At 39.1% G+C, this 27,710-nt stretch overlaps 2 protein-coding genes across 5 annotated transcripts; one reads left to right on the top strand and one right to left on the bottom strand.

The window, feature by feature from the left end:
* The first annotated feature begins 757 nt into the window (after positions 1-757).
* Positions 758-10,128, top strand: LOC126998384 (26S proteasome regulatory subunit 10B). The gene is made up of 7 exons (XM_050860003.1): positions 758-913; positions 1,846-2,039; positions 3,637-3,798; positions 7,632-7,781; positions 8,019-8,243; positions 8,635-8,797; positions 9,397-10,128. Exons 1-7 carry the CDS (start codon positions 820-822, stop codon positions 9,585-9,587), a joined length of 1,179 nt encoding a protein of 392 aa, XP_050715960.1. The 5' UTR covers positions 758-819; the 3' UTR covers positions 9,588-10,128.
* A 468-nt stretch (positions 10,129-10,596) lies between these two features.
* Positions 10,597-26,268, bottom strand: LOC126998383 (tRNA (guanine(10)-N2)-methyltransferase homolog). 4 transcript variants are annotated; one of them, XM_050860000.1, is made up of 13 exons: positions 26,064-26,268; positions 25,019-25,033; positions 23,367-23,486; positions 22,931-22,996; positions 22,381-22,469; positions 21,353-21,509; positions 20,607-20,723; positions 19,532-19,706; positions 14,842-14,945; positions 14,390-14,531; positions 13,398-13,608; positions 12,888-13,014; positions 10,597-11,069 (listed from the first exon to the last, which is right to left on the bottom strand). In XM_050860000.1, the coding sequence occupies exons 3-13, from the start codon at positions 23,439-23,441 to the stop codon at positions 10,779-10,781; spliced, it is 1,554 nt and encodes a 517-aa protein (XP_050715957.1). In that variant the 5' UTR covers positions 23,442-23,486; positions 25,019-25,033; positions 26,064-26,268; the 3' UTR covers positions 10,597-10,778. The 4 variants fall into 4 exon arrangements, with proteins under 4 accessions (XP_050715957.1, XP_050715958.1, XP_050715955.1 ...); XM_050860001.1 differs by lacking the exon at positions 25,019-25,033 and having other exon boundaries at positions 23,367-23,481; XM_050859998.1 differs by lacking the exon at positions 25,019-25,033 and having other exon boundaries at positions 26,064-26,267.
* Between the last annotated feature and the right edge of the window lie 1,442 nt (positions 26,269-27,710).

The raw sequence follows: 27,710 nt of genomic DNA, 5'->3' as shown, positions 1-27,710 counted from the left end.
TTTCTATACCATGAACCCTTTGGCCTTTGGAAATTGTTGATGTGAGAGCCGGAAGCGTCTGAAAACACCGACACAGCAGAACCAAGAAAGGAAACTGGAGATAAAGGAACAGAGAGAGGGATAGAATCCGAATGAGGGCAGTTTAGAAAGCAAAGACTTGTGCCAGACTCTTTCGAAAGCTTTCGATATGTCTGGCGCAACTGAGAAAGTTTAACCGAAACAGCTAAGAGAGGATGACCAAGAGTCAGTTAAGAGATTTCCCAGCCTTGAGTCAGATTGATCACCCTTATGAGGACCAAAGATTGTGTGAACTGGTATAGTCAATCCGTAGAGTTAGCGACAAAAAGTAATAAAAGCTAAAGTTTATATTGATTTCCGTGGTAAGAAGATAATGTAGTAGGCAATAGTGAGAATGACTAAGAGTACTACCGTAGTTTCCTTTATTAATCCAGTGCTATAGGATACGAGAGAGAGAGAGAGAGAGAGAGAGAGAGAGAGAGGTTACAGCTTTTTTTTTTATTTCAAAACCTTCTTCTTTCTTCTTGAGTGCTTTAGGGAGGTAGTTAGGCTGTGGGACCCTTGCTTTTTATCAGCTGACTACTAAATAAATTAATGCAAATATTGGGGTAAATCATCGACTTCATAAATACTGAACAAAGTTGAAAGAAACCACACTAGTATAATCCAACCTATATCCACCTTAAACCAACAACAATATATAGAAACATGACTAGAAATGCAGTAATGTAGCAAAAAACAAGGCCTGAGTATTATGTCTTCATCGGGCAAGTCGAGGGTGCGCGGCATTGTTTTGGAGCCATGGCGGCGACTGTGTCAGAGCGAGACCAATGCCTGTCAGATTACCGCCGCAGACTGATAGAACACCGGGAAGTGGACTCAAAGCTCAGGAAGCGTAAGTCAGAGTGCGTGGGGGAAGTAATGAGAGCAACGAAAAGTGGGTAATAAGCACGGCACGGGGAGAAACACACCCCGTCCCTGGCTGGTGGTCCAATTTCAACAGGTCATCTTCGCCAGTGGTCTGTATTTAAGAACATTTAGCGCTCGGTACGCTAACATTCACATACTACTAGGCCGCCTTTCAAGAGAGGAGTATCAAGACATCTCTCCATTCGAAATTGACCTCATGGCTACTCATTTCTACTTCCTGGGAGCAGTGTGTCCCACAGCCTAACTAGCCCCATAAAAACACCCAAGAAGAAGAAGTGTTAAGCAGGCCTCCTTTACTGTTAAATTAAAGAAAAATCGGCCATAAGTTTATTTTGTCAAGGTATTGCATGAAGTCGTCCTACTAAATGGTCCAAAGTTATCAGTCATCACTCGTGTGCTTTCCTTTTTTTTTAAACCTTGGGGATGGCACAGCTGCAAATTTGACTTCTTTTATTATTTGATATTTCACCAAAACTATACCCCGATAGTATTTATTTTATGATTAGGTCTAGGTTCAACTTTCACCACTTAATTGTTTCTGTAGGTTAAAACAAGTGTGGAAATGGCCTAACTTTTGATATAAGGTCACTCATGGATTTCACGTTTGTTATGTGTAGTTTAGCTTCGCCTCCTTAAAATATCATAGACACCTTCATGTTATATTTAAAGGGTTGAATTATATGCCCATTAACCATATTATATAGGCACACATGTTTAGAAACTAACCTAACTAAATATAACTATGCCCTCATTGCTGATATGTAGGAGACAAGTCATGGTGGCAATTGTGGCCTAGTACTGTTTTTATTCTCATTATTATTGTAGTTAACATAATAGTGATAATACCCCATATTTTTTTACTATCTTGTGATACTGATTCACTTGCTGTCTTTCCAGTACGAGAAGAGAAGAAAGAGTTGGACAAGCAGTATGACAAGAGTGAGAATGACCTCAAGGCCTTGCAGAGCGTGGGGCAGATTGTTGGGGAGGTACTCAAGCAGCTCACTGAGGAGAAGTTTATTGTAAAGGCTACTAATGGCCCTCGCTATGTGGTTGGCTGTAGGCGACAGCTTGACAAGGGAAAGCTAAAGGTAAGACACTTGAAGACATGTTTTTGCTTTTACAAGATTAGTGTCTAATTCTTACAGAAACATGTGAATTGTTGTCACAAATATAAGCTTGATATACACCAAGTTCTCTTTAATATACTCGGGTAAAATTTTGAGATTTTGCATATAATATCTATAGTATTTATCAGTTATATAGATGAATTCCATGAACCCCCATGATCATGGCAGAAAATGTTAATTAACACTGAGCTGCATCAGCAGCACATTAATCTAGTTGCACAAACAACATTAATGGTACAATGAACCCATAAATTATCATAACTCTACATAAGAATAGCTATTTAGCATGAAACCTTAAGTTGGGACACTTTTGGCCAGGGTATATCTTAGGGGTTCTGTGTTCCTGCCTGCAGCTAGCAGTCAACCCATGTAATTTGGGACATTTTTACCCAGGGTATAATATCTTAGGTATTCAGTGTTCCTGCCCACAGCTAGCAGTCAGGCCATGCCATCTGTATTGTCTGGGATGGGGCCTGCAACCCTACCCTGTTACTCTTATCCCTGCTTGATACAGAATAGGAAATAGAGGTCCTGGGACAGGTGCTGGACAAAGCCTCCTTAACCCTTGCATCCCAAAGGAGGGAGGGCCCCCCTAGCTCTGTTTTTGTTTTGGGGTGGCTGGGGTGGTGCAGATGTGGCACCCACCCATAGAACCAGGCCTAGGGTAAAATTTCTAAGGCTTCTGTGCATGGGCACTTGGAGTATCCTGAGTCTCGGTGGATCAGCGACTGCCTTACCTACTGAATGAACTCAGGCTCATTCAATAGCTTTTGAGTACCGTGGGTCCAGGTCTGGCAATGCTCACACTCAAGAGAGTCCTCCTCACCAATATTTACGCCACATGTACCACAGGGAAAAACTTCATCACCGTGGTCAGGAACAGAAACAACCCTACCAGTGCTGCCCGCAATGCCAGTGTCATGGGCCAGTCCTGGGACATTCCAGGTCCTATAAATCCTTCCCTGCTTACCAGTCATTTCAGCCAGTTACCATTGGGGTTGAGCATGCTACTGGTGTTCAGCAAAAAAAATGCTATAGCGGAGGAGGACAGCTGAGTTCAAATGTGTTGAGGAGAGAGAGCAGGCACGTCCTCTCGCGGCGGTGGGTTACTCCAGTTGATAAGCATATAGTATGAGGCTGAGGCACACTGTGGGTTTCATGTCTCTTATTGCTGTTTACTCTCCTACCAGGATGTGTGAAGTGAAAAGAGAGAGGTTTTCTACATCAGACTCAACCACATATTAGATCAGTTCCCCCTTCATGACACACTCATTAATTATTTGTCATATCTTTGTAGTTTTGTAATAATGTAAGAATAAAAAGAGTTTATCTGTCATATTTTGCATTACTTTTAGATGAGTAAATAATTTGACATTTTTATTTTTCAAGTTGTAGTTGCACTCATGCTTGCAGTTACTCTTCCTCAAAATGGTTCCACTTGCTTTTATGGTGAATCTTTGCAGCAGAGTTGCAGCTGCAGCACAAAAAGAAGTTACATGTGTCCACCTATGTCAGGAACTCAAACTGTTATATTACAAATATGTCTTTACTTCACCAGTCGGGGACACGTGTTGCACTGGACATGACCACCCTGACCATCATGAGGTACCTGCCCCGGGAGGTTGACCCACTGGTGTACAACATGAGCCACGAGGACCCTGGTGATGTCACCTACAACAAGATTGGTGGGCTGGCGGAGCAGATCAGAGAACTTAGGGAGGTGAGTGTCTAATGCTGTGAACATTAAAATGTGGCATCATCACCAGTAACCCCATTTCCCACAAAGACAACCTGTGAAATCAAAGGAGCCATGGGACCATTCTAAGGAATAAAATGTGTATATATTGCATGGAACAGAGTGGATAGATGAACCCATGGATTCTAGCTAACAAACTCCAAAGCCAGCAGTGCTATATTTTCCTTCATCAAAATTTGGTTCTTGCACCTTCTAGAATAACTTGCTGGTTCAAGAAAATTAACAAAGAAAAGACAAAATACTTGCACCAGTGAGATAGTCTTCATAACCATTCACACCATCTATAAAGCTTATAGAGTAAGTTTGCCATTCTTTGCACTCTATTCCAATTAATACGTGTCAGAAATAGATCTTGAAAATTGAGCTGAGGTTTTGAGATTAAACAGCATAATAAAAAATGCTTCTTTTGGCAGTACTTAATGTATATATACCTCAGTTCAGTCAAGTGTTTTTTTGACAAAAATGGAGTTGAAGTTGCCTCTTAAACTTTATATAGAAAGAAAAAAAATTTAATGGGGAGAGTAAGCATTTATATTAACCCTTTCATGCACCAAAAGTTTAATAAGTTTCTCTTTCCACTGCAACATCCGTCTGGGGCTCCCTAGGGGGCCTCGCGGAATGGCCTGACCATGCAGCGAAATTTTTTATCATGTTATCGATTTCACCCACGAGTATTCTTTTTTCTTGGCATTATTATATATTGTTGGTTTTGGAAGAGATTATTCTGCCTTATGAATGAAAATAACATCAAGAAATGCAAATAAATAGCGAAGTTTACCGACTGAAAAAAAACAAATTAAAGGGATGACAGTCCCACTCACAGGCTGCCTGCTGAGAGGCAACTAAACCACGGGCAATTATCACTTCAAATCCAATGGCACAAGAGAGCTGACAATTAGTTTATTTTATAGGCCTAGCTTGGATCTTTGACACACACAAAAAAAAATGACGCAATTCTGAAAGATACTTTATTTTTAAAGTTTTAAAGTTTTTGATGAAATTTGAATCAAAAGCTCAGATGTGGATGATTCCGTTTTGACGTGCATCGCGTCGTGGTGCATGAAAGGGTTAATGAAGGAGAGGAATGGAAATGGGCTATACTGTTATCCAGACCTCTTAAGTCACTATAAATACAACATATTTCATGATTGCTTTTGAAAGGAGTCTCAGCTGAGACAGCCAGCCCATAAGTTGAGGGTAACAATCAGGAATTTGAGAATAAACAAATATAGTCCACATAGACATAGGCATTTATTTACATTTTCATGGATTTATGTACAAGTAGTCTGTCCATAAAATGTGGGGGAGTCATAATACATGCTGATCATTATTATTAGTGGTTCCCTATAAAAGAAAAGAATGGTAGGGAGATCAAGGCACATAAAGAAAATAACATGGAAATTTCCTCCTTACCTTTTTTTAAATGCCCCGCCGGCATTTAACTGGCACCTGTGGCGCGGCGCTGCCAGACGTAATCTCACCACAGAGATATTATTTTCAACTCTTCCTCTAACAATTGTTTTTCTTTTGCACAACACTACATTCTTATGATATTGTATCCTATAAGAACACAACTAGTCTCAAAATAGTAATTATGAACGGGAAACATAAAAAGGAAATGTAGCATAACAATTGTTTCCTTTTGTACAACACTACATTCTTATAATAGTGTATCACTAGGCTATAAGAACATAATTTGTCTCAAAACAGGCTAGTAATTCTGAACAGGAAACATAAAAAGGAAATGTGGCATAACACGTGACCTACAGGATCGGCGGGAAGGCGTCTGTCTGGCTGGGGTGAGACCGTGGGCGGGTGGGTGAGTCACTCTTGGACGAGACGCATTGCTTTCATCTTCGCTTGATGAACTCCGACGTCTTGCCATCTTCGTTCTGCCACCACGTGGTGGATATAAACACCTAGAGGTGGAAGGAGGTGGAGAAGATAGTTGAGTAGGTGATGGTCCAGAGCATATGTTTGAGGAGTAGTCAGCTGCTGCTGTGTCTGCTGGATAATATTCAGATCCACTTGCTGATTGGCTTTCTTCACTTTCTTGAAAAACATAATCTTCATCTTTATCACTATCATCTATTGTAGATTCACTGTTAGTATCACCCTCCTCTTCATTAAAATGAAGCTGAATTTGCTCATCAGTGAGAGCACCGAGTCGACATCTACGTGCCATACTGTATAAGCATGCTCTGAACCAATAAAACTGCCGCGCATAAAGTCATCACTTGAGAAAAGATGCCTGACACTTCAATAAACGTAATTATAAACTACTAGAGGCATTTTATTCACGTGGAAAAAAATAATAATAAAACGTCAGATGATGTGGTTGACCAGAGGGAGTAACAACATTAACACGTCAGGTGACGTGGTTGACCACGAACGGGTTAAGATATCTCACTGTTTTTTTGTTTTTTTTTTTTTTTTTTTTTTTTGACAAAATTCTAGATTATATATAAAATCTCCACCTCTCTATCTTCTTAAATGCAATATAATTGAGACTGCTTGTGACATATCTGTCCCCAGTCTTTCACAAGAAATTTACTCTAGTGTTCACTTTCCTTTATAATTCTGTGTTTAATAATTATGTGGCAGTTTACTGCCATCCAATCTAATTAGCACAGCCCATCACAGAACAGCAGGTTTCAGACTTGTGTAGCTCAGCGTCCTCAAGGAACCACTCGTTTCAATGCTTACAGAGTGGGATGTTGCAGGTGAATCATTATCCATCCTCCTATGAGGCACCTTCAGGGTACTGTAGCCAAATATTGAAGTCTGTAATTGACCCCTGTACTGTCTAGAATTGCCCTATTTATGAAAAACTACATTCTACATATCTTAAACTTTCAGTGTTTTTACCTTAGCTAATATAAAATCCACTTATAGAAAGTGGTTCTATATCTTATAAAACTTATGTAGCAAACCTTAGTAAAACTCAGTTTCCTCTTTTTTTCTCTTTTGGTTGTTCCTATAGGGTTTGCCACAGCAGATCATCCATTTTCATCTCTTCCTGTCCTTTGCATTTTACTCCATAATGCCAACAATCTGCATGATCCCCCTTCACTTCACCCATAAACTTACTCTTTGGCCTTCCTTTTTTCTTCTTGGGTGGGAATTCCATCTCCAGGATCCTTCTCCTGAAATACCCAGTATCCCTCCCCACATGTCCAAATCATCTCGGTCTCGACTCCCTCACTTTGTCTCTGAACCTTCTAACCTGGACTATCCCTCTAAGCTACTCTTTCATAATCCTATTCATTCTCATCCTTCCCAACAAAAATCTTGGCATCTTCAACTCTCCCACCTTGAGTACCACCTTCTGCCTTTTGTCAGTGTTACTGTCTCCAAAACACACAACATGGCTGGCCTCATTACCCATTTGTATATGTTCCAATTCACTCTCACTGGCACCCTACTTTCACAGATTACTCCTGAGAGTCTTCACCAATTCCACCTTGCCATTTAGTACTCAAGAATATGCATTATTGGTTTAGATTGGTCCAGATTAAAAAAAAATCAAATAAAATAGCTGCATAGCAAGTCACTTCAAAACAACTATAAGATGTGTAAAGCATTATGGTACTAAAATAATGATAAACAACCAACTACAGATGTGAAAAAATATCTATGAAGAAAAAGACTGCAGTAAGGACATCCAACAATTCTCCAGCATTTTAATACACTTACTTTTCTGCTCCCGGATACCCTTTATGGGAACCCTCCACCCTCCAGCCATTACCTCGCTGCTGGTTTCCCTTTGTTTGAAATGTATCCTCATTGAATTACAGGTGATAGAGCTCCCCCTCCTGAACCCAGAGCTCTTCCACCGTGTGGGAATCAACCCTCCAAAGGGCTGCTTATTGTATGGTCCACCAGGCACAGGCAAAACACTGCTGGCCCGAGCTGTGGCCTCCCAGCTGGACTGCAACTTCCTTAAGGTAGATTGGAGAACTTTCACTGAATGTTTGAAGGTTATGTAAGAATGCTACAGCTGTGTTGTTAGTGTCAGGATTCTTGTGTGGTGAAACATAGCTCTTAGAACATTTTTGCAAAACTTTATTCACCTATACTGGAAATATCCTCAATACTAGTTTGTACATATTTCAATGGACTTGATCTTTTCCACAAAACCAATTTGTATTTAAGAGTTCGTCTCATAAAACATTCTCTTGCAGGTTGTGTCCAGTGCTATTGTTGACAAGTACATTGGTGAGTCTGCTCGACTGATCAGAGAGATGTTCAATTACGCCCGGGATCACCAGCCGTGCATCATCTTCATGGACGAGATTGATGCCATTGGAGGGAGGCGGTTTTCTGAAGGCACCTCAGCCGACAGAGAGATTCAGCGAACACTTATGGAATTGTTAAATCAGATGGATGGTTTTGATTCTTTAGGACAAGTGAGTAACTTGTTATACTCTATCTTACATTCACTCATGATAGTATGCTTCTTAGGTTTATTTGTGAGAAGACAAAGTAACTCTAATACCTATAGAAATGTAAAGAAAAGAATAGATTAGATGGAATTGATAATAAGGGAGATATGTTGCAAGTCATCTAAGAGAAAAACAGACATTAAAAGATGAAAACAGAGAAATAGGCAGATGGATGTGTAGACAACAAGCATTTATAATGAGGTGAGATATGGTAAATAATAATTTCTTAGAAGTTTGACATAGCAGCCTTTGAAATTTGTAAATATAATTATACTTCAACATGATAATGTCTCCCAAGCCCAGCACTATATGTGTCACTAAACTGTTTGAAGGTTATAAGTCAATCTTGTCTCAGGTCAAAATGATTATGGCCACCAATCGTCCTGACACCCTGGATCCAGCCCTTCTCCGTCCTGGTCGTCTTGACAGGAAGATCGAGATTGCCCTTCCCAACGAGCAGGCTAGGCTGGAAATTCTCAAGATCCATTCAGGGCCCATCACAAAGAGAGGAGAGATTGGTAAGATCTAAGATCCATAGCTGTATGTGAAACTTTGGGGCTTAGGGTGACAGTTTAGTAACCCCATGAATTGATGAAATGATCAGAAAGTAGATGGACATGACACCACATTCAGGTCTGCAGTGGCTGACTATCTTAAACTGTCATCTAATGGCTGAGAATGATTAACACGGTAATCTTTAAAATTACATGCAGTTGTGACTTGACAAAGCACTGAGGAGAAAGAGTTGCTTGACGAAAAATCTATCCATATTGCCATAAGCTGTCTGTGCTGCATTTACTCAAACTCCAGTTTCATAATCTTGTGAATTTATGTATTTTGCATTTTTATTTTCTTCATCTAGTGAAGATTCTTCCTAACTATTTCACAGTAAGAAAATACTTATAAACATACTGATATGATTATTACTGTTGATTTATTATGTAAACAAAATTAGAAAAGTAGGTCACTTTAGATCACTTTAATCTGAATAATGACTGAAAATATGCAGGGCCCAAAATGTGTACATGCTACACTTCACATAATAAATGATAGACCTGAAAGACAGCTCAGTTATTGTTGTTCCATGCAGCAGTACATGGTATATTGGTCGTTTCAGATTATGAAGCTGTAGTAAAACTCTCCGATGGCTTCAACGGCGCAGATCTACGAAATGTTTGCACTGAAGCTGGACTTTTCGCCATCCGGAATGAGAGAGACTATGTTATTGAAGAAGACTTCATGAAAGCCGTGCGTAAAGTCTCTGACAACAAAAAGCTGGAGACCAAATTGGATTACAAGCCTGTTTAAATTATTTTTAAATAATAATTTCAGCAGCTTAGTTTTATATGTGAACTAGACATATGTATGGACTTCTAATAGTTGTCCAATTCTTATCTTTTTACTTTGTACATCATGAGCAGGAGGTCTTCAAGATATATTTTCCTTGGTACTGCAGGTTCATTAATTTACTTGCTTTAGTGTTTGTTAAACAATAAATAATAAAAAAAATATGCTATATTTTAATGAGAATATCATATTGGATCTTTGGTCTTGCCATACCCATAACTGCATGTGAATCCCCAAGGAGTGTAATGATAGAAAAGAGACTAACCAGGAAGATGTTATGATAGGGAATTGCCTTCTTAGCTCTGTCACACAAATTGTAGGATCATCAGCAGATAATGCATTTACTTGCTGTTAGCAGGAACACAATTCTCATTAGTAAATGTGGGGTCCAAGGTTTGTCTACAGACAACAGACTTATCTCAAACCACTGCAAAGTGTCTGATGATTGCCCATATACTCTGTTAACAGTAACTATGATTGCAACATTAAAAATAAGCATACACAGGATTTTTTTTGTGTGTGTGTGTAAAATGTACTTTGTCTAATGAAAACCAATCCCAATATCCCTATTCCAGTGCACCTCTCAGGTTTACTTAGGAGCATACATTGTCATTAAAGAGATAAAGTTCAGGATGTAATTAAACCTGGGCAAAATTATATACTCATCAATGGAAGAGACCTCCAAAAATGAAGGCTTCCATCAACGTTGTTCATTGACCGGGACACCCTTGATGACAAACTGACAGTCAAGTGAAGACAACTATAGGTATTCTCCAGACACAGGCATTACTGCTGATCACTGGACCCTCATGAGAACAGGTGCACCATTAGAGTAACAAAGGAACATCACAACCAATCAACACTGTCCAGGCTCATGATTGTTACCTGTCACTCTTCAGCTAGTAAGTTTTGAGTACTCCATGGATGCCCCTTGACCACATGTTGGTGAACCAAGAGATAGACAAGTGAACTAAATCCACTGGTTTTATTACATAATTGCAAGTTTGCAAGCAGGACAAACCAACTTCTCAGTAGTCAACTGTGTTAAAATGTATAAAATATTTACTTCTATAAAATAAAAAATTCATTGTTCTATAAAATCAGTTATTCAGGCAATTCCATAAATATTTTTTTCAAGACTCATCTACCTAATTAATTCTCACCTGCATATCCCTGCATATTTTCTACAGTGCTTAATGCCTCTGAATACTGTTCTTCAATTACACCTGAAGATTCACTATCCAAAACTCCATCCATCTTAATAACCTTTGACCTACTTTTACCATCTTCGAGGCGGTACCCCAAGCCTTGCCCCCGCTTGTCTCGTGGAAACAGGCTCTTCATGGAGGCTCGCTCTTCCTTGGTCAGAAGTGTTGCTTGGAAGAACTTGTCTCGGAACTTTGCAGTCAAGTCAGTAACTAGACTCTTGGTAATCTCTCCAGCCTTAAAATAAAATAAATCATTCCAATGGAAACACACGTGATATTCATCCACTTAATTAATAAAAGTGCTCAAAGAATTCTCCTGAGCTAGGTAGCTAAGACCATAAAACTACACAAGCACCATACCCATATTAGGTTCAAAAGGTGTCTTGATACTCGCCTCTCAAAAGCAGTCAAGTTGTAGGAAGGTGGAAATATAGACAAAGGAAAGTTGTTCCAAGATTTCCCAGTAAGAGGGATGAAAAATTAAACTTAAGGTAAACCACTGCATTAGGAAGTTGGTCAGTATAGGGATGAGCTAGAGTAGAAAGTTGTGTGCTTTGAGGCTGAAGAAGGGGTGGAGGTCTGCAGTGAGCAATTTCAGTAGAGCAGTTGCCATGACATGACAAAGATGGGGAAGGGAAGCAACTGCTAATTTAAAGGTTAGAGGGCAGTTGGTAAAAGAAGAGGTTTATGAGGTGAATGGTTTTTGACTCAACCTTGTCCAGAGAGAGAAAAAAAGGTGAAGTCCCCAATACATGGGATGCATATGCCATACATGGGCAAACAAGGCACTTTTATTTAGTTTGCACCTGGGAAGGGAAAAGAATTGGTGGTGACAATACAAATGTCTAATCTTGAGGAAGCTAATTTAGCAAGAAATTAAATATGATCTCCAGTCGAGATTTTGAATTAATAAGAGACCGAGAACGAGAAGTGAAGGACAACTGTGATTTATCAAGGAACAGGGGATACATGTCTGGTAGGTTGTGCCAAGTTTTCAGTTGGAGAAATAGTTTTTGAGGTCCCAATCTAAAATAATAGCCAGGTCAGAGTTAAGTCATTAGCATATGAATGAATAGGCAGACACTTGTGGAATGATCATTAATAAATAGAGTGGGTGACAGAATCAAGCCCTCTAACTCACTACTGTTTGTAGGTTTTAAAGCAAAACAATGACTGTCCACTATAACAAAAACAGATCAGCCAGAAAGGAAACTGATGAAAGTGCAGAGAGAGGGATCAAATCTGTAGGAGGATAGTTAAGAAATCAAAAGATCTGTGCAGACTCTATTGAAAGCTTTTGAAATGTCTAAGGCAACAGCAAACATTTCACTGAAAAATCCGAGAGACAATTACCGAGAATCAGTTAGTGAAGCAATAGACTAATAGTAGTTTGAAGGGTTTGAGTAGTCACTTGTCTTATGCACAAGATGTATGTGATCATTCTTCTAGCATAAAAGAAAGATAGATGTTGATAAATCAGGCAAACAGGTTCCACCAGGCAGGGTGTAAACAAAGAAGCAGTTTTAAGCACTATATAAGAAACTTCACCAGAACCAAAAGTCTTCTGAGGATTTATGCCAAACAGAACATAGAAACCATTATTATTATGAATTTTAATATCAGCCATAAAAAAATCAGAGGAGGATGAGTGAGAGGAATATGTCCCAAATCATCTAGAGTTGAATTTTAAGAGAAAATTTGAGTGAAGAGTTTAACTTTAGAAATAGAGTTGATGGTTGCATTGCCATCTACAGTCCAACCAAATTCTCGAGTCCGTTTGGGCGGAGGCTCCCGCGGGTCCATTTCTCCCCTCTGCTCTACCACACAGTACCTTTACCTTACATATGAAAGGAAGAGATAGGTGTTGGGACTGTGTAGCAGAACAGAGGGGAGAAATGGACCCACGGGAGCCTCCGCCCAAACGGACTCGACAATTTGGTTTCACAGTAGATTATGAAAAGGTGGGAAAGATGAAGTACAGTTGTTGGAAAAACTATTATCTATTTCTTTAAGAAATATTCTCTCAAGTGCATTCAGTTTTGTCATTACCTACCTCTGGATGCCTAGTTTTGATGAGTGTCACAAGGCGTCTGCTTGAGTGCACCGTCAGGACTTGTTCACAGTTATGTGCTAATTCTAAACACGGGTGACTCGGTATGTGACTTTCATCATAGTCTTCCCTTGAAGCAAAAGGAATATATAAATTATACAAAGGAAGAAGTCAGAACAATCTGTACTGTAATTCAAAACCAAACTTGTCCTCTCAATTTATCCAAGAGTGAAAACAATAGAATTATACAGGCAGCTTCCTTGCCATAAATGTACTCATCTAATAGTAGATCTCATGTAAAAGTGAACCCCTTTTATGAAATAAGAAAAAAACTATTTTTCTTCACGTAAGGAAATTATCTGTTGAAAAATCTACAGCATCATTGGTGAGAAACTGAGCTCCGGCAAAGAGCAAAAAGGTGAATAAAAATAATTAAGTTTTATACAAGTAAATATGGTATGTGACAAAAACTTCTGGTGACAGAACAGATGAATGACAAACCATGACACTGACCTGAACACTGGAAGCCAAAACACTAGCCGACCACCCACTGCAAGATGGCACACGGCAAAATTGATCAAGTCTCTGTAGATATCAGAAAGACTGTATGTGATTTTTGAGGGAAAGTGGTGGGAGGAGGACAGCTGTTTGGCCTCATCTTCACTGCTCTTAGATTCCTTCAGGGTCCCGACACGCTCTGTTGACTCACGGATACCATAGGGAGCTGCAGAACACAAAGTCATTATACTTACTATAAATAAGTAAATAAATAAACCACTAAAAAAATAATATCTAAAAACACTCAGCCCTCAAATCACCAGACCCGTTTTGAAGATTTGTTATTTATTGGATAAGATTTGCAATTCTAAAATTGTTGAGGTGTGTACAGGATCACATACTTTACGGAGATTCAGACCATATATTTTGAAGGTAACCATTAAGTGGCTATCTGAGCATCCTTTATTCATTAATATTTACCGATAGATGAAAGAATAAAGTCCAAGGTGGATTGGAAGACGAATACCGTCAAAATAGTTGATTTTGTATTTGAAATTATTAATGGTGCTGTAGACAGCTGTTTAGTTATACTTTTCCCCACAAAGGGCAGCACCATAATGATTATAATCAGCGACATTATATATTAACAAAACAGCTCTCAGCAACAGTATTAATGATTTGAAACTCAAAATCAACTATAACTGATGATATTTCTAATTGCTGCCTGCATATTATCAATACTGACAGCTTTTCTTATGTGTAGGTTTTCACATATCCATGAAGTCGGACACAATGTGTGACACCAGGTTACCAGAGCACAATAATTTGCACCTCAGACTCAGGCGCTGCGACTGACTATAATTAAACTGGACTTCAGCTTAACAATCATAACTAATTTCTTCTTTCATTATGCTTCCAAACACACTAAGGACAATGTGCACCACCACATAAATTAATTAAGAGGCAAAGAGAATTATTGCATATTAGAAACAGTGGAAAGAACTTACGATCAGTGATGATAGCATCAACATATGCAACTTCTCTCCAAAAGGGCCGAGCATTATCCATTACCACAACGTCCAAGTATTTGTGTTTCAACCCATACTGTTCCAAGTTACTCAGGATAGATTCCTGGGATGTTCTTTTCTTCTGCAAAATATATAAAAATTCAGTAAAAAAAGCTCAACATATGACTTGCTCTCTGAAAGTTGACAGCAAAGTTACTAATATTACCTAATGAAAAAAAAATTTAATTTGTCCTATAATTAAAATTAACTGAAAAATACATAATTAAAATGAAATATCTAGCAATTCAGATATACCCAAAGACAGCATCAAAGCTCATGGAACTAGACTTTAATAAAAAAAACAATTTATCAAGCTGCGATAATGTCTATGGAATGTGAGATAGCCAAGATTGTTTTTGTCCGTCAAAAAGTGCACAAACTTAGCTTTGTACCTGGCTGTGCCGGGTGGGCTTGGTGCGTGCATGGAGTGTGAGGAAGTCAATGTCCCACCCCCAGACATGGGCCCCAAACTGTGCTGCTGCCACTAACACTGATCCTGAGGAACTGTCATTGTTAAAGAGTATATTACATTGAACTGAATTATCTCAAGCATCATCATGAATTGCAATACCAAAGAAAATGGCTCTAATATACTTAGGAAACAACATGACATAATTATGTTCTCTTCCAAACACTAATCCTGGGAAACTTATTAAAAAAGTTTAATATTAGTAATTTTTCTAAAAAAAACATAACTCAAAATACCGTGAACAACAGATCCAGTGGATGGGAGGCAATGGAAATATATGTTTGTTGCAGGTCTTTAGAAAACAACACAAAGATTAAAGGAGACCAGAGAGCAAAATGGTGAAATATAAAAATGTAAGAACATAAATGAACAAAGTAACTGTTGAACTGGTAATCATGACAGTAGTGGAGCCCATTTTAGAGGGTATTCTTTCAATCCTAAACTTTTGTTATTAATGTTGTGGTCATTCTGACCCCCTACCATACAGGAAAAAGAACATTATAATGATTATCACCGGGGGGAAAAAAAAAAAAAAAATGTAAGTTGTCAAAGTTTTTTCCACTGATTTAAGACAAATTTGCACCACTGAATCCGAAAATGACACCCGTTTCTCTCGATCAGGTCACGTTTTTGTGCTAAGTCGATTTTTAAAAAGTCCGATCTTATAACTAAATCAATTAAATCTTTGTGACATTTTTGATTGATTTTTGTTAATGTTTCTCATATGAAATAGGTTTGTAACCCTTTCACGCACCGTGACGTGATTCGCGTCAAAACAGAATCATCTACATCTGAGCTTTTGACTTGAATCGTGTCAAAAAAAATATTTAAATCGCCAAAATAAAGTATTTTTCAGAATCGCGTCAAAATTTTTTGTGTCAAAGATCCAAGCTAGACCTATAAAATAAACTAATTGTCAACTCTCTCTTGCCGTTGTATTTGAAGTGACAATTGCCCGTGGTTTAGTTGCCTCTCAGCAGGCAGCCTGTGAGCACGACTGTCGTCCCTTTAAATTGTTTTTCTCAGTCAGTAAACTTCGCAATTTATTTGCATTTCTTGATATTTATTTATTTCATAAGGCAGAATAATCTCTTCCAAAACCAACGATATATAATAATGACAGGAAAAAAGAATACTCATGGGTGAAATCGACAACATAAAATTTTTCGCCGTACAGTCAGGCCATTCCGCGAGGCCCCCTAGGGAGCCCCAGACGGATGTCGCAGTGGAAAGAGAAACTTATTAAACTTTTGGTGCATGAAAGGGTTAAGATAAAAAAATTGTTTTCAAACATAATTCATTACTTAAATGTTACAAAAATTGATAAGTGTACATTGAATAGTAGACATTGATAATGGTAAGTAAATACATGTAAATTGGATATTAGGTCAACATTGTTCGAAATTCAGGGCATGAACTTGTTTCTTAGAACTCCTAGAATGCTCAGTGGTAGGGATGTCTCTCTTCAGAGTCCAACAGTAATCAGCCATCGTGACTGCATCCCAGCGTCCATGACACCTGGTCTCCATCTCTTTCATGTCCCAATGGAATCTCTCCCCCTGCTCGACGCTCATTGATCCCAGATTCTCAGGAAACCGATCCATATGTGGGAATAAGTAATGCATTTTGATGCTCATGTTGCATCCGAGGTTTCTGAAAGCAGTCAGCATATTGGTGACAAGTTCTGCATAATTCCTGGCCTTCTTGTTGCCAATAAAGTTCTTCACGACAAGAACAAAAGCCTTCCACACTTCCAGTTCCACTTCCTTCATTGAGTTTTCAAACTCTGGATCTCTGATGAGCTGACGGAGTTGAGGACCGTCAAAGATGCCAGCTTTCAACTTCTCCATGGTCAATCCTGGAAAAGCATGGCACAAGTAAGTGAAGCAGCCACCATCCTTGTCCAGAGCTTTGGTGAACTGTTTGATCAAGCCGAGCTTGATGTGCAGCGGTGGGAAGAGTATCCTGTCTCTGTCCACCAGAGGGTTGTTTATGACGTTCCTTGCTCTGCAAGGCACCAATTCCTCCCGTACAGGCCAGTCCTTCTTCGTGTAATGCTGAGCTTTGTCCCTACTATCCCACATGCACAGAAAACACAGGTACTTAGTGAACCCAGACTGCTGTCCCAACAAAATACAAAAAAATACCAGTTAGTCAAAAATTGGAGCATGTAAACTTTTCAGAATTCGTTTATTTAAAGAAATAAGAAAGAATTTTGCCTCATATAAATAGAAAATACCCGTACATGTAAAAATAAAAAACCTAAAAAACATCATGTGGCAATAGATAAAAAAAAGTTGACCTAATTGAGCAAAACTAATGTAATTTTTTGATTCAGCACATCAAAACTGTCCTAAATCAGCTAAAAAAAATTAGACGATAAATTTGTTGTTGGCCAGTGTAATGATTATCATCAGTGGGTTTGTTTTTACAAAGGCAGAAGTAGGAGTCAAAAAGATGTGACCATTCTGATGGGCATTTTAACCCCTTCAGCACCGTCACGTACGCATGTATGTGATAGGGGATGCACTACGATATATTGTCACATCCGGGTGTACGTGAAATTTTCTATTGTTTCAGAGGGCGGGTAAATACAGGCAGTATAGTTTATTACACTGTGTTTAGGGGGTGGTACTATGTACTGGAGATACCCTCAAGCTCCGCCCACAGTCACTCAAGCAAATCAGTGACTGCCACGTCACGAGACGTCACGGCATCTCAAGGCTGGCTGGCTCAGGGTTGCCATTTGGGACTCAGTGCTCAGCTTGCTTCCATAAGAGAAGGATTATATCACTTTGTGTCCCAAGCCTGGCCATCTTGGATTCGCTATAATCGTTGCAACCGCCGTTATCACCACTATGTCGTCAACAGTAGTTCCGAGTCTGGCTCTGAATATCTGCCAGGTGCTTCTACTGAAGAATATAGTGATGATACCTCAGAAAGTGATGATGGTGACTTAGTAGATGACAGTGATGAGTTTTCAGACACTGTGGAGCCAGTGGAGGAACAAGGCTGGCGCCTCATGTCTGACCCTTTCAGTGATACCCGGCCTGACCCGGTGAGCAGTATAAGGGCCCGGGTCGGGTAAACAGGAGTGGTGCTGAAGGGGTTAAGGCTCAGCCTCTGTCCTCAAGCTCCTGCACTGTAGGAGCTATGTCCATTTAGATGCCTATCACATCATGCAGCTGAATATGGAGACATTTATTCTTAATCCCCATGTCTCAGGAAAAAACACTTTAGCTAGTGTTCCCATTGACTATTCTGCAGTTCATTCTATATGAGGCTGCTCTGACAATGCTGGTGACATACTGCTGCCAGGTCTGTTGGCAGACAGATAAACAATTACTGAATGTGGTGCCACACACTTTTCCAGCTGCTACCAAAAGGCTTACAACAGATCATGAGGGTAATGGATAAACCTAGACAAAGGCCGCGGCCACACAGGGAGCGAGAAAGCGAGCAAGAGCAAGAGCGAGAGCGGCAAGGCGAGTTTCTGTGGCCACATGCAAAGCAAGGCGAGGTGAGGGTTGTCATGGCAACGAGGCCCACTGAGCAGTATAGCCTCGCACCCACCCCCGTCGGTGCATCGGCGCACACGAGGGATGAGGTAAAATGTTTTTATAAACAGTTCCTTATTTGGTGTTTTATGAAAAATATGTATACACTATCGTGTTCAAGAGGCTTTTTTCTAAAAGATGGAATTGTTTATTTTAGTACTCATTTCATAGCCGCTGCAAATGGTAGCTACGTGTATATGTAAGAAGTGTTATAAACATTACAGAGTGATTATTTAACTTCAACTCATCACTATTTATTTAGTTTCTGTCTTATAGAATTTTCACAAACATATTCGAGTTCTGCAATCACTGCTGCTTTTAACGGTGTTAACCAAAATGTCCTAGCTAGTGTATGAGTTCAGTTACAGCAAATAATATAAAAGCATGTCTGTGATGCCACTCCTTCTGATCGAACAATCTCGCGCGAGAAAAGTGAGAAAAGTTAATCGTCAACTCTTCTCGCTTTCTCGCCTACCAGCTTGCTTTCTTGCCATTATCTGCTCACTATCAGTGTGGCCACCTCCATTGCTTATAATGTATTAAAGCTTCTCGCTCTCGCTCGCTTTCTCGCTCCTTGTGTGGCCACGGCCTAAGTCTAATCAAGAAAATTTTGAACACCATTGGCGTACAATGATGTTTTTTGTACTTAACAGGACTGACCAACAAAGAGGAAATCTCCAAAACACACCATCCCCTATATAAGGGCGCAGGAAGAACCCAAAAGGGCACCATGGGCCCATCACCATACTCTTGAGAGGCCAGCGTCTATGATTTTTTTCCCAAAAATGACAAGCAAACCTGTCATCCATAGGTCTGAGCCTGACCTATACATTATGAGGTTAACTCTTCCATTAGGAAGTTGAACTGCATGTATGAACTTCGAGTAACAAATCACATGTGACGAAGCAGTGAAAGGGAAGGAGCTTTAGTGTACAGGCTGTTTGGAGGGGAGTAAGAACCAAATGATAGGTGGGGATAGGAAGTTGTGGGCATATGTGAATGTATGTCCGTGAATGTACTAGTGAAAGAAAAGGAAAGTTTGGATATAACTCTTACCTGTTCCTACAAATGGATCTACAACTGTGTCTCCTGGTTGGACTTGGGCACAGTTGGCCATGATGAAGGAGAGCTGAGCATCCATTGAGGTGCTGCCAATGTAGGTTCTATTCTTCAGGGAAAATTTATTTATGAGCTCCCTCTGGCCATCCACCACCCATCTTCCCAGGAACAGCTGCAAAGGTACGTTGGAACAATAATGCTTCCATGAAACTATTGTTAAATATGTAGTTACAAGGGATAATCCAGCTTAATTTTTCCATGCATAGGTTATTTTTTTCAACTATATAATTGTTTTCCTATTTTCTTTATCATGCAAGTTCTCCAGTTTATGAGTTCAGAAACTACAACTACTCCATGATCTAATTCATCAAGGAAACACTCATTGCTTCATATAAATAATTACTATTTGGGAAGGTTCCTTGACTAGGCTGGTTGCCTTCCTGCAGACTCTTTGTGTATTCAAGTTTACAGGACACAGGTGTTGCAGTACAGTCATTTTACTGGTTTATCTTTATGTTATTGAATTTAACAGAAGGTCACTACAAGTTACCTGGAGAGCTGATTTTTATTGAAGAAGAAATAAATGAGTGAATTATTAATAATTTCCATTGATGATAAATGCAATCATGCAGAAAACTGTACAGACCAAAAATCTATGAATGTGGTTGCCACCATGGGCACCAGGGACTCAAACAGTGAAGAAATCTATGAACCCTTTCTGGTTTTCCACTAAAATGAAACAGTAAACAGCTTCAGACAGGGTTGGCCTTAAGAACTGTGAGGCCCAATTGGGGATATTTGGTGGGTCCCCAGGCTCACACCCAAAGTTTGTGATATCATAGATATAAATAAAGTCTATTTATACACTTTGTATCTCTATAGTAGAATGGAAACAATGACATTTGCATCTCTTGGAGTCCAAAACTACTTCTACAGGAGATGGATGATATGGGGTTACAAGGATGTTATAAACAGAAAAAGGTATTGAATTTCATGCACTATCTATCCAAATTATGCCCATGTACACCATATAGCCAATACATCATTCCATCAGTTGCTGTTATAAACTGACCTTGTATGGCGTGTCGGGGATCTCATTAGGGTGCAAGCCATAGTACTCCAGGAAGTGGAGGCAAGTGCTGGCATTTTTCAGGTCCACTTTCCCTTCAAATGGTAAGTAACTCAGGGACTGAAAAAGATGTGAATGGTACTTCAATGGCTTCAAATTAAGTATACACTATTATTAAAATCATAAGGCAATGAACCTTAATACTGATTAGCAAAAACACTAGGAAATGGCAAACAATTTAAATGGGTTGGTGGTGAACTATTTAAACATGGACATAAGGTATGAGTGATATCTGGAGATGGCATGTGAACCCACAGCCTACAGACCTAATAGTACCTGATTTAAGATTTCTCAGAGCTAATGGTGGGGTCATCACCATAGCCCTATATCATTTCACTGCAGGGCATAGGCCTCTCCCCAAAATTCCATTTGTTTTTGTTTTATGCCTTTAATATTTAGTTTCAAAAGGTTTCAGTACTGATGAAAGTTTCTGTTGCCTCATGATGTGCCTTCCTCACTTTTTGACAACCACCAATACGACATACCTTTTGTTTTTACCCGACCTTGAACATACTGTGATCCAACCATGCTATCAGTGACTATACTTCTAAACTATATAATTTGCTTTTCATAAAAGGCCACATAAGTTATAAATTTCACTATAACCCCAAAAAATTAATATAAAGAATTTGGGAAAGTCCTCAATCAAATGTCTTAAGTAAAATCATAAAGTTTAGGGATAACCATACCTCTATTTTCTTCAGTTTTTCACAGTTTTTAAGGGTTTTGTTAAATGTCTCAACACGAACTTTGAAGCTCTTCTCTGGGGCAAGATGAGGCTTGATCAAGTCCTGTGGAAAAGACCTGACACTGGAATGGAGCTCTGTCTCTGTAGTGCCTTGGCCCCTGTAAGGATTAATAACCAAAGCCTAGAGTAGGTACCACTTAAACCCATCCATTAACATAACCTGACAGCAAAGGTTAAATTCTGTACTATCAACTTAGGTCATAACTATCAATTTTGGTCATAAAAAGGGAGAAAGAAAAAAAAAGGAGTAAAGAAAAGAAAAGAAAAAATGAAAGGGAGAAATTTCTCAGACTATAGTCAAACCGTTTTAAATAATCCATTTGGGCGTTCGATTCTGCTGGTCCTTTCCTCCTCTCTGCTCTGCCACACAGTCCCAACACCTATTTTTCCCTTTCATATGTTACATAAAGCTAACATATGAGAAGGAGGGATAGGTGTTGGGACTGTGTGGCAGAGCAGAAGGGAGGAAAGGACCCGCAGAATCGAACGCCCAAACAGACTATTTGAAATGGTTTAACTATAATGCAGCTAGCATGTCTTAGCAAAATGAAGGAAAAGGTTGTAGTCAATAAGGGGCAAGTACCCATAAATAATGTCCCTACTTCCTTCTAATAGAGCAAGGCAGCCATGTCCTAGCTTATAGGAAGACTTTTCAAATTACTAGACCTTGTACCTTGACAAATCCATGCGCTTCGTCCCCTCTCAGCCCAACATGCAGGGAGTAGGCATTCACTTTGTGTTTCATTGGAAAGGCAATGTTAGCAACCAGTTATTTAGGATGAATGTAGTAGATTGAAAATTTTCCTCAAAACTCCTCTCATATTCTTAAATGTTATACTCTGCAATTCATCTGCAACTGGTGTGGCTGGTAATTGGCTACCAACACAAACATAATTATAGTTCAGCATATTAACATTTTTAATTAATCAATATGACAAATTCCATTCAGACCCCCCCTTAGTCACTCACCAGAGCTCATAGCAGGAGCGCACCAGCATGCACCGGGACATGAGTTTTCGTGCATCTCTTTCATCCCTCATCTCAACAATTAAATATGGCTGTGGAAAGGAAATACTGAATTAAGTAAGGAAAATGGACACATCAAAATATATGTATACCTAATAAGCTGCTGTAAAGTCATTCAGTGACTGTAGGGCAATAGTCAAGTTTATCCACCAAAAGGGATCATACTATTCAAACACAAAGAAAGTTCCCTCACTGCTAGTTGGGGTATAAATCTCCTTATTGTCCTCCGTGTCTTTTAAGTTACTTAGAAACCTTCTAAGGCCCCCTATACACTAATTACTTCAGGTTACATAATTCATCAATGGATATCATGTGTTCATTCCAAATTTAACTGATTCTTTCACACTGAGCTCTATTGTTCACACAGCTTTGGCTGCAGATTAATATGACTGGGTGACTCAAACTGTTGATTATACTCGATTCACAAGTTCACACAGTGACAAACCATCAGAATGATTACCCATGACTCTTCAACATAAACTTGCACACTTACATCTTCCTTTGGTTTGTCTATCCAATTGATAGGGATATCAAACATGGATGAGATGGACTTGATTTCCTGAAAGGTATAGTTATTTATAGTTAAAAATATTTGCCCATGAACTCAGCAAGACTTATGATCATCATCTTCACATGGTTGCATTTCCTACACAAGTGGGACAAAGGATTATAAAACCTCCAGAAAGAAAAAAAAATCATCTAGTAAGTAAAAGAGTTACACCAAACCATTACACAGCATTCAAACACTGTCAACACAGATCCTCATGATCCTCATGCTGAACATCTTTTATAAATAGCTTCAGCACCCTGCTGGAGCATCACTGGTAGGAGGGAACCCTATTCAGTTGCCCCCACCTCCTTTCTTATACTCAATTCTTGGAGGATAATTATACACACCAGAAACAAGACAAAAGCACCCCAATACTCACAGGAATCCTAAACTCAATGTGTTCATTGGCACACCACAGCAGATACTTCCGTGTTGTCTGCCTCAAGGATGTCATCTTTCCAACAATTGTGCATATGACACATCCACAGAAAAGACTAAACTGAAAGAAAAAGCAGAAATAAAGGATGGAAAATATGTCTAATGACTTTACCTTTTCATACACTTACGGCAGCACAAGAACCAGAACATAATAAAGTAGATAAAAGGAGTCATGAAAATCCGGTAAACCTGCAGTAAATTCCTGTCTACCTTATGATGATCAGTACTCTAGGTTACAAAGTCCATGCAAAATTGTCTGGCATTACATCAGATGGTGTCAATAAGGTAAGTCAGACTGCATACTGCCTGAATTCTATACTAAAATAGGACAAAAGGTTATCTCCTCTTCAAGGTGGAACTTGAATCTGAGTCTTCAGGATCACCATAACCATGCGGTGAGCACTCCGCCACCGCCACTCCTTTCTCCATTGAAGATAGTTACTATCGCCATGAAACAGTTACGAAAGGGCTGGAGTAAATTTGTCACAAAAATTACTGTAGAGTCCCACTTTTATAAGAAATAACCATAGATCACTCAACAGTTTTGACCCCCAGGTCAGGCATCAGGACTTTGGAATCTATTAATAAATTAACTGAGCCCGAGCTTCACCTAACATATAGTTATCTATTTTCATTAAAATTGAAACAAATCACTGCAAAATAATGAACTATCACCATTAAGGATACCAACCTATCATTGTAAGGACAGTAACTTATCACTGCTAAGGATAATAACCTATTGCCTATAAAAGAATAAGCTATTGACAAATTTGCTCAAGGGCTTTCATAACTATTGTTCAGTGATAACGACTATTTCCGTATGAAAAAAGCATCAAATTTTATCTAGAAGTGAAAAGTCAGTCTCTGAAATAGACAGATGACACCTGATAAACAATAGCTGGACACTGGATCAGGTTCAATATCACAATGATGCGAGTGATACAGATGTTTCCTTCTGTACAATTACCTTAAACACATTCATTACATTTTAAAGCAGAGCCCCATACTCCAGTCTAATGTCATCTGATTTCTGAGGTGAGGCTAGTCACCAGGCAGTGCTCAGAAAATAATCTTAATGTTGTGTAGTTATTTGTTGAGCAGCTCAGCAAAGTCATACAACATTATGAACATGCACATCAAGGATAATTTTCAGTGCTAACATCATTATTATATTGTTGACTAGGACCTACCCTGTTGAGCACTGGGCTGCCAGCAGAGTGGAGCCTGCAACCTCATCAACAGTAAACAGTTAAGTAGAAATATCATGTAGTTATTTACTTAGAAATTGTCAAAAGAGGTAAAAACAGAAACCTATCATCACTTAATTATAAAAAAGCCATGGGGTACTGAACATAAACTATATAAGAAACACCATGGTAAAGTCTTTAGGAATCACATGTTTTCTCAGAGTGGTGGACCCATGCGAGCAACCTGCCTAGAGGCGACATCAGTGAAGAATCTCAAGCATAAATATGACAGTTCAAACCACACTTAACATACACCCTAATTAGCTCAGACTGTACTTTGAGGTGAGCATCAGACCACCAATAGGAACACTCATATCACTATAATACTGTATCTTGTTAAACATACATTGTTGGCTGGAAACTGGAAACAAAGAGAAAAATAGTTAAAGGATACAGAAAGAAAAATAATTAAAGGATACACATGAAGAAAAAAATAATTAAAGAATACAGAGAAAGAATAATAATTAAAGGATATAGAGAAAGAGAAATAATTAAAGGATACAGAGAAAGAAAAATAATTAAAGGATACAGAGAAAGAAAAATAATTAAAGGATACAGAGAAAGAAAAATAATTAAAGGATACAGAGAAAGAGAAATAATTAAAGGATACAGAGAAAGAAAAATAATTAAAGGATACACATGAAGAGAAAAATAATCAAAGGATACAGAGAAAAAATAATCAAAGGATAGAGAAAAAAATAATTAAAGGATACAGAGAGAGAAATAATCAAAGGATACAGAGAAAGAAAAATAATTAAAGGATACACACAAAGAGAAAAACAATCAAAGGATACACACGGAGAGAAAAATAATTAGCTAAAGGATACACATGAGGAGAAGAATAATTAAAGGATACAGTGAAAGAAAAATAATTAAAGGATACAGAGAAAGAAAAATAATTAAAGGATACAGAAAAAAAAATTAAAAGACAGAGAAAAAGTAATTGAAGGATACACACAAAGAGAAAATCAATTAAAGGATACAGAGAAAGAAAAAATAAGTAAAGGATACACATGAAGAGAAAAATAATCAGAGGATACAGATAAAAAATAATTAAAGGATACAGAGAATGAGAAATTATTAAAAGATACAGAGAAAGAAATATAATTAAAAGATACAGAGAAAAAATAATTAAGGATAGAGAAAAAAATAATTAAAAATACATACAAAGGAAAAAATAACTAAACGATAGAGAAAAACTATTAAAGGATACAAAGCAAAAATCAGTTAAATATAGAAAAATAATCAAAGGATACAGACAAAAATAACTAAGGGATAAAGTAAAATAATCAAAGGATACAAGGCAGGAAGATCAATATGTAAAGAACCCCCCCAAAAAAGCATTGGAAATCGTCTACAGTTTAAATCTGCCCGGCGCCGTTATTTCTCACCTGATTTCGCAATGTACACTGGCACAGACTATTTGATTATCCTGTGTGTGGCTCCTACTGGATGGGCGACGGATGGTTATAGTGTTACTTCGTCCTGTCCTTTAAATCACCAAAAAATGAGGGGCCGTGCTGGGCTGTTTGTTTTTGTTTACCTCGCGTGGTGGACTTTTGGCTTGGTCTGGGTCGTGAATTTACGGTTACTCGTCTTTTTCCTTTTCTTTTTTATTATTACTTTTCGTATTTTCTTTTTTCATATATGGTTGTTAGTCTTCTTCCTTTTCTTCTACTTTTTTATTATTATTGTTCCTTTTCTTCAACTTTTTTATTATTATTGTTATTGTTTTTCTTATTTTCTAGTTTTTCTGAATCTATTTTCCTTTTTTTTAACTTTTCTTCTGATTCCTCTTTTCTTTTCCTTTTTCCAGTTAACTTCATTTTTTTTCATCTTTTTCTTGTTCTTCCTCTTCTTTGGGCCTCGACGCTTTGAATAACTTCTCCCGTTAGTGCGGTTTCTCGATCTCCTTGGACTCCCTTTCTTAGTATCTTCAAATCGTCGCGGTTTCCAGCGTTCAACCAAAAAACAATTAGATAATGTTGGTGTGTGCGTTGCTTCTGTATCAGCTGTCCTCCTAGACCTACACAGGATGGAAGAAAAAGAATACACCTTCCATATATAGGTACACCTTCCAATATTTTTTTTTCTTCTCTCCCTCTATAGAGCAGCCTCATTCTCCAACTTTTACACTATTTGTTTAAAAAAAAGCCCCCTTTGTCAAGGTTCCAGTGTTGGGTGCTGTAATCGGAAGGGATAACAAACAAGATAAATGGTTAGACACCAGTTTACTTTAAGTAAAGTAGAAAACCCCAAAACAGCCTCACAATCTGAAGTCTCCAACACGAAGGCTTCAGCACGCCGGACTCAGCAATGACCCGTTGCACGGCTTCTTCCTCTTCTGGGCGTCTCGTCCTTTAAGTGGCAATGACGAGGCAGCACAGCTTCGTCCTTGAAGTGGTGTAGACGTGGTAGACGAGGGAGGCGCAGGAGGAGAAGGGGCGTCGGGTTCACAGCAGTAACGGGAGTCCAGGTGTAATGCCCCGACGAGCTTATTTTCCATCCTTCCTATTTCCCAACACGGCCTCTGCGTGTATCGAAATAACACGAGAAATTAATCAAGACAAACTGAGGGTCTTCCCCAGCTGCCTGGGATTGAACCCGCGACCAGCGTGACGGGAGAGCCACTCCTTACCGAGTCGGCCAAAGAGGTACCCCACTGGCTAAGTGGGTTATGGGAGGCTCGTTCATCAGCCCGTCGCCGCACTACACAGGGCGTGGAGAGGAGAGAGGTAAGGCACCCAGAACAAGCCCACGGTTCTGAGTAAACCCGAATGAGAACAAAGCTGGCTGGAGCCGAATCAAGTGCTCAGAGCGGGGCTCAGCTGCTGTCTGACGAGGAAGGTGCTGGTGGTCACCAAGTCGCCTCCCATAGCGGGTTGAGAAGCCTCGGTGGTTCAGTCGACCGAGGCGTCGAACGGCGTCAGGCGAACGAGCAGCGGGAGTGAAGCAGGTGGTTCGCTGCGGCAAGATGCGGTCGGGCGGTAGGAGTGCCCCGGTCGTTCGCCTGCTAAGTTGGTAGCTGCCCTCACACC

Source organism: Eriocheir sinensis, chromosome 14, assembly GCF_024679095.1.
Source record: "Eriocheir sinensis breed Jianghai 21 chromosome 14, ASM2467909v1, whole genome shotgun sequence".
Lineage (NCBI taxonomy): Eukaryota > Metazoa > Arthropoda > Malacostraca > Decapoda > Varunidae > Eriocheir > Eriocheir sinensis.
Note: the sequence above shows the minus strand (reverse complement) of the source record. Positions and strands in the feature narration are given on the sequence as shown.